The sequence below is a fragment of the Lolium rigidum genome, chromosome 5 (assembly GCF_022539505.1).
Source record: "Lolium rigidum isolate FL_2022 chromosome 5, APGP_CSIRO_Lrig_0.1, whole genome shotgun sequence".
Classification (NCBI taxonomy): Eukaryota; Viridiplantae; Streptophyta; class Magnoliopsida; order Poales; family Poaceae; genus Lolium; species Lolium rigidum.
Genome location: NC_061512.1, coordinates 194,164,067 through 194,171,916, shown reverse-complemented (window position 1 = coordinate 194,171,916; position 7,850 = coordinate 194,164,067). Strand labels below are relative to the sequence as shown.

Sequence of the window (7,850 nt, the reverse complement as noted above, 5' to 3'; positions counted from 1 at the left end):
AGCTTTGGGTTAGCTCTTCCGATCAACAGTCAACACATTTCGAAAGCAACGGTCAAGTCAAAACCACCGCGGCTCCCTAGCCGTCCACCGGTAACGGAAGGCCTCCGACCGGACGGCAACCCTCCCGTCCGAGCCTCGCGAGGGGTTTCAAACTAGAGGGAGGGAAAACCGAGGAAAAGTTAAGAGGTCGGGGAAAACCGAGTACAACTAACGAACCAGGGCCACGAGAACAAAAAACCCTTTCTTTTATTCTAAATTCAAAACAAATTCAATAATTAGTAAAACTTTTCAAAATAAATAAAAACCCAGTAAGTAAATAAGGAAAATCTTATAATTAATTTTCCTTTAATAATAACTTGTTAAATCCTTATTAGGAAGATTTAAACCATGATTAATAATTATCTTAATTATTATTTCTTTAAAAATAAAAAATGCCATAATCCAATATTATTTTCAAATCCAAGTTATTAACAACTTCAACTCCATAATAAAATGATTACCTTAAGAGTTACATCACAATTAGGAAACCCTAATTCCATTAGGAATAGAATTATAACCCCATAATTTTATGTGGGATACTAAAAACCCTAATGCCATTTAGAACCCTAGCTCCATTACTTCATATGAACCCTAAAGGGTTTCCAAACCTACACCCCAAGATAACATATGATTATGTTACTTCAATAGTAGTCATAGAACCATAGTAGCAACTAAATGTTTACCATGACCACATAAAATGCAGTAACCTATCATTACTAAATTAGCATCCCATGTGTTCATCTTAATCAAACCTAGATGATCAAATAGAACCAACCCTAGTTCCTATCCTTAGGGATATAAACCTTAAATTAACCATGCTTAGCATCACACCATTGTGATGAACCCTAATAGTAACCATGACTGATGTTTACCTTACATACCATACTCCACTAAACCCTACCAGTGTGAGATACTTATGAGCTATCCTATTTAGGAAACAACCATTCTCTACTTAGATATCCAATAGCTAATCCAAGACAACCTCAACCTTAATTGTAATACTTCTTCTTACCTAAGTAATATGTTCTTCAAAAGTTATTCTTTTGAAGTAAATAGAGAATCATCATCAACCCTTCTTATAAGGACCTATAAACCCTAGCTAGCTATCACCAACAAGATGAACCAATCTTGATAGCAACCTTGTATGAATAATTGCTTAGGATGCCTAGGCTTAATTTAACCTTACAAGCCCTAGGTGTCGATGAATCCAACCTTGTTGTGATCCATCTAATACTTACTCCAGAAACCAATTGGAACCATAGAAAACCATAAAACCCCACAAACCCAATTATCATACCTGTTCTTTATTAAAGAACATGTTCTTAAAAAGTTATTCTTTTGAAGAATATAACAAGTAATCATTAACCATGCCATTTAGTACTAAAACTGACAAGTGTTCTTTACATATTATCATTATGCAATATAATTCCTTGTATGCTCAATTGATTATTATGCTGTATTATATAACTTGCACATGATACCAAGTAATCCAAACCCTAATAAGAACCTTGTTTGTGAATCACTCTAAAAGTGCAACACACCCTGAACTAATCATTACCACTCAATAATCCTAAATCATCGGGGTTAGGGCATGCTTAGAACGAATGCATCTCATACTTATGCATTATTGCATCCTTGCCAATCTTTTAAACATCGTCCTTACCGGACGATGATGCTATTTCAGAATTTGGAGTTATTGCGTATCGAAGACGTTGACTGCATAATCTTGCAGTCAAGACAGGCAAGTTCATCGCTTGCTCATGTCATTTGAGTATTTTTACCAAATTACTTGCAAAGTACTATACTTATCACTCTTGCATGAAAAGCAAAAGTAATACTTTCATAACTATGAATATGACTATGTGGTTGGCAATGGAACCATGGAATGTGTTGACATGGTGGAGGTTCCATTGCAATGGGTTTATATCCATCTAGGATTAAACAACAAATGTCGTCCAGTGATTCTTGTGCCGTAAAACTCGTGTTAACCATAAGATCTGGAGTGGGACGGAGTAGTCAATCGTATTTCCACCTCTTGCACATCAACGGATGCGCTTTACCGTAGACACTTGAATCCGAGGGATAAGCGGTGAGGCTGGGGAGCCCCAAGTCCCCACGGCAATGACCGTAGACACTTGTATCCCGAGGGGCAAGCGGTGAGGTTGGGGAACCCTAAGTCCCCACGGTAATGCGGTCTATGATGGGTTGCATCTCCCGGCGAAGGAGTTCATGGTTAGCCCAGAACTGTTGTCGTGGTCGGGGGCCATCCTTAATTGGTATAAGAGCACCGGCGAGGACCCAGGGTCGGAGTTTGCAACAAAGGGTGAGTGTGCGAGGTAGCGGAGGAATATGATTGACTACGACCTTATACCGGGCCTCACACCAAAGGAAGTGTGGACGGGTTGCGCGCCGGTTGGCACCAAGGTTAAGATCTCTTATGGGTAAAGCAACACACCTCTGCAGAGTGTAATGAATCGTGACCTGTCACTCCCTGTTCCGGGTTATGGAACTGCGAACGCTGCCGGAAAAGAACTCCATGAAGTTCTAGTAAACCGGTCAAGGCTGACGGACATAGTTCTTCTTAATAAAAGCAACCTTTTGAAGAAATGGTTATGAAAACCTGCATTGGTATTATACTTTCTGGTCTAATGCTGTAGCTAGTGCATTAAACACCTCTTTCCTATAATGAACTTGTTGAGTACGCTCGTACTCATCCCACTCTTAAATCCCCTGCTTAGATATGGAGACATCGAAGGAGGATCTTCAGTGCAACTCGAAGACCGACGAGTCAACAACTACTTCAAGGGACATGAACCATTAGAAGAGTCAAACACCACATCCATCAAGGAGAAAACCTAGATTAGCCATAGAATGGAACTAGCTTCCTAAACTTAGCTCCTATTTAGCTAGAATCTATTCATAGCCTCTACAGCTAGTTAAATACTCTACAAATAGAGTTCGTGATAGGAGTAGACTACGAGTCGTTCTTCTGGAGTTTATTTGCAGCTTTACCTCATTGTAAAGTAGGAGGCTGTGTGGATCTTATGTAACAGAGTCTGTATGTAATTCTATAGACATGCCTTGGACCCGCATATGTTTCTGTTGTACCACTCTGAGCGATGTAATACTAGTGGAACAATGTTTCATTGGTGTTATGTCAGACTTGCATACTACACCATGCAGTGGTATGCCGGATCACCACAACATATGTGAACCCTAGTTATATATGTTTTGTGCTTGAAAAATTATACGCTAGTTTTATTCCACATTTGTTAAGCCATATTTGTAAAAATATTAAACCGCCTATTCATTCCCCTCTAGGCAACATCCGTATCCTTTCAGAGGTTACTAGAAAATGCATAATATGTGGCACGGAGCAAGAAGATATGTCACATGATCTCTACAAATGCCAACACACTCTTCATTTATGGCACACAAGAGAAGCATGTGGCATTTGCCATTGGGCAAAGACCTCCAGTGTTAATTCGTCCTCACTGGTTTGAATTGGTACTGGAGGCAGCGCCAAATCACATGATAGATTATATCATATTGACTGCTTGGAGAGTTTGGCATGCCCGTAACGAGGTGACTCATTCTAAACCTCTTCCCACCATTGAGGGCTCCAAGAGATTTCTTACAAGCTATGTTAAAATGGTGAGGAATTTAAAAGATGCTTCTACTTAGGAAATTATTAAAGGCAAACAACTAGTGTTAGCTACTACGTCTTTGGAGTCATGCAAGGCACGCTCGAATGAACCACCTGAGGAAATATTAGTAGTATGGATTGACTCGAGACCTAAGGGTTTGTCCTAGGTTTATAACCAAGACCTCTTTGTAAACCCTATGATCTAATATATCATCTTTTACCCCAAAAAAAAAAGACTGGGCTGACGAGAGGGGGGAATACTACGTACTACATCTTTGTGATTGGACGAGAGGGGGAGTACTAAGCATTTATGTAGAGGGAAGTTGGACTAGGGTCTGTTGTGCCGTTTTTTCTTAACGGAATGTGGCGATTTTGTTTTTTGATGAAGGGATGGCGGTTTTGTGCTACTTTTAAGAGCCTGCACGAGCATTTACACGACAGCCCATACGGCCCAATCGAGCGGAGGCCGCTCGGGCCCATTTACCCGATCAAGCAGATCCTAGCCGTCCGTGCTAGGTCACGGCGACGCGAGGAAGCCATTTATACCCGCAGCAGCCGCCACGCGCTCGCTCTCCTCTCCTCCCTCCCAACCATCCTCCTACTACCGGCGGCGGAGACGACGGCGACATGGTGCAGCGTCTGACCTACCGGAAGAGGCACAGCTATGCCACCAAGTCCAACCAGACGAGGGTCGTCAAGACTCCTGGTCCGGATCCCCTTCTCCTCTTCTCTCACCTTCTTGAGCGGCCTCTGATTTGTTCGTGCCAAGATTTTCTCATAGTTCATCGGTCTTTTCCTTGTGATTTTAGGTGGTAAGCTCGTGTACCAGTACACGAAGAAGAGGGCGAGCGGCCCGAAGTGCCCTGTGACCGGGAAGAAGATCCAGGGAGTGAGTTGCTCTTTGCTTTGCATCTCTCCGAACAATTGTTAACTGTTTCGCTTTGTCATGCTATGGATATCTGATACTGTAGCTTCTATGCCTGCGGGGTAGTATTTCTTGGGTAGTGGATGAATCTGTTTTGCAAAATGTGCCTTGGACCTTACAAATCTAGTTCGCTTTATGATATCTGGCTACCAATTTGGAGTATCTCATAGGCTCGTAGTACAGAAGTAAACCACCATCCTGATTTTGGTCAGTTGATCTTGATGTGAGAGTGGACATTACATTGGTAAGTCCAGTTACATATTTGCTGGGAGATTACTCCTTTTGGTAAATTACATTCATTAGGTAGTGCACGCATGAGCTGTTCAAAATGGCTGTGACAGTCCCCCCCCCTGTATTATGGTGCATGCATGGCCTGTTCAGAATGGTTGGCACATTTCTGCTGTATTATGGGTTCGTCATCAGTTTGTATGATGTTAATACATGTATAATAGGCAGTTCAGGATCAATAGAGCATTTCAAACATTAGTTCGATTGCAGAATTTAGTTGGATGATTGAATTGTGGTTGTTTGTTTCTCTTGTGCTTTTAGACTATTAATTGTTTCGGTCAACTATGTTGGCACTCTTACATACTCATGTGTGTAAGCTCTATGTTGTATCCTAATTATTCTCGTCATGAGTTTGCTCCACTGATTAAACTTAGATGATATCTTTATCATTCTGATTTCTTGTAGGGTAAGCTGTAAATTTTTAGATTGAAACATTTACAGCATCATATTGATAGTAGAACTTAATCATGCACCACATTGCCACAATTAGTGATTTTCTTCTATTTGGTTCATAATAAACCCATGGTGTGCTGAGCTTTTACAAAATGGATAAATCACCTGTGCTCCTTGGTGTGCTTATTCCTGTAAACATTTGAAGCTTGTTTTGATTAGATTTGATGGATAACACATCATGTTTGAAAATTACCTTGTTATCTGTCTCTGCTACATGATTGTCGCATCTTGATCTCTCATGATATGTTTACTTCCATCTCCAGATTCCCCACCTGAGGCCTACTGAGTACAAAAGATCAAGGTTGTCTAGGAACCGCAGGACTGTGAACCGTCCCTATGGCGGAGTTCTTTCTGGACCTGCAGTTAGAGAAAGGTCAGCATCTTTGTCTTGGAAGTCGTCTGATGTGATTGCAACAAACTTATCCTTAATCTTATGTGATTCATATTCCATTTCAGGATCATCCGTGCTTTCTTGGTCGAGGAGCAGAAGATTGTGAAGAAGGTCTTGAAAATACAGAAAACCAAGGACAAGACTGCCTCGAAGTAGATTACTTTTCGAGATGGAAATGAGATGCTGTTATGTAAACAAGGAAATATTTTTGTGGATGGTGATCATCAATGGTTTTTAGTCCCTTCTAGCTAAATGCTTTAGTATGTCAAGGAGACAGCTGTTGAATCTCATGTTGAATTTGCAATTTAGGTGTCCACCGGTTAATGCATTCGTCAGTTTCACTGCTATACATCTGCTGCAAAGCTGTCTTGGCAATTCACATTGGCCGTCTAGGTCTATTCAGCAGGTTTCATATCTGGAGACTAAAACTTATTGCTTTCTCCTAATTTCTGCTGCAGTAAATTCAGGGAATGTCTGAACTAATGTTCTCTAGTGCCTTGCCACATCCTCAATCAACGGAGGATTATTAACCAAACTACGTACTCATCTGCTTCGGCATTTGCGTTTCTGGAACGATGGGGCAGTTCCTCTAGACTGCTGCCCTGCATGTCAAAAAAAAAAGACTGCTGCCCTGACACATCGTATCGCTGACCGCTCCTCCCCAAGTCGGCCTGTCATTGTTGGTTGCGGACAGGAAGTCGCCTAACGGGTCAAGAAGACCACATCCGTTCGAAAGACGAAGAAGAGAAAATAACCATTGATGAAGCTCCTTAACGATTTAGAGATCCCCATAGACAGAAGAAGTTCTCGAGAACCACACCACGCTCACAAGCTTCCCGATGTCACAGCCGAGATGGGACTTATGCCAGGGAGACTTAATTGGACAACGCGCCGCCACCACCACCTAAGCGGTGCCCCACCAAACCTTGACCCTAGACTAGGAAAACGAAGCCCTCCAGCTGATGGGGGCCGAGATCCAACCCGCCTCAAAGGCCCAAAGGCCACATAAGCGAGACAGATCGGTGGCAGCGCGGACGGGAGGCAGTGAAAACCTAATCGTCTGAGCGTTTCCTATTGGGCCAAATGGGTACAACGCTCACGAAAGGTAATGCAATTGCAACCTCATTTGCAACTGAAAAATTTCATGTGCATCCCAACTTACAACTCAGTGTATAAATCTCCATGTAAATCAGACGTTTTGGGTACTAGCAATTCCATGTTGTCATCAGAATTCAGAAAATAATACTTTGTAAAAAAAAGCAGTTATGCAGATATGCACGGGTAAGTTGTAACTTGCACGTAAAAAATGAATCTGTCAAGAGTGGGATTTGAACCCACGCCCTTTCGGACCAGTACCTGAAACTGGCGCCTTAGACCAACTCGGCCATCTTGACTTCATGATAGTAGGTCGCGATACAAGTGATATATAGTTATACATATATTAGAAGGCTTTGAGTGGCTCCAACCTGAAATTCAGGAAGAATTTGGAACCCAGGACCCTCACTTGTCTTAAAGTTGGATGGTTCAAAGCTACAGAATATACGGAAATCCACTTTAGCTCATAGGTGTAGATGCACCTATTATCGGAAAAAAACATATTTTAAAATGTCAAATTTTTTTAGAAAAAAGATAGGGGTGTACTTTCACATGTTCTATGCCTACACACAAAGGGTTGTGAAAACATATTAATTTATGTGGCCTGTGCAAAAAAAAACACAATTTTTTGTGCTCTGAAAAAGTTTACCGCAAGATATTTATTTATATTTTTTACATAGGCCACGTAAAATGTTTTTTTTCCTGCAAAACTTTTGTTCTCAACATAAAATGTCTGGATGCACACCAAAGATTTTTTTTTTACATTTTCTAATTGATCTATTTTTTTAATAGGTGTAGATACACCTATGAGCCAAAACTCCATGTCCGAGAATATAATGTTTCTTTGTAAGAGATGACGCCTACACACACATATTAGCAAACAAACTTAAATACCACAACAGAAATCTTCAATTCATGTGACCATAGGTGTGACTCTGTGATGTTGGTATCATATAATTTGTGGCTGTACCAACTCCTTACATATGTTGGGGGGCAAAATGGCAAATAGGAGA

At 41.2% G+C, this 7,850-nt stretch overlaps 1 protein-coding gene and 1 non-coding gene across 2 annotated transcripts; one reads left to right on the top strand and one right to left on the bottom strand.

Moving 5' to 3' along the window:
* Positions 1-4,250: 4,250 nt before the first annotated feature.
* Positions 4,251-5,853, top strand: LOC124651104 (60S ribosomal protein L34-like; the record flags this gene model as incomplete). The annotated part of the gene is given in 4 exon segments (XM_047190245.1): positions 4,251-4,391; positions 4,495-4,574; positions 5,615-5,724; positions 5,808-5,853. Coding segments are annotated over 4 exon segments (315 nt in total), but the record flags the coding sequence as incomplete, so codon positions are not given.
* A 1,202-nt stretch (positions 5,854-7,055) lies between these two features.
* TRNAL-CAG lies at positions 7,056-7,136 on the bottom strand. Its single transcript has one exon. It is a non-coding gene; the product is annotated as a tRNA-Leu (tRNA).
* Positions 7,137-7,850: the final 714 nt, after the last annotated feature.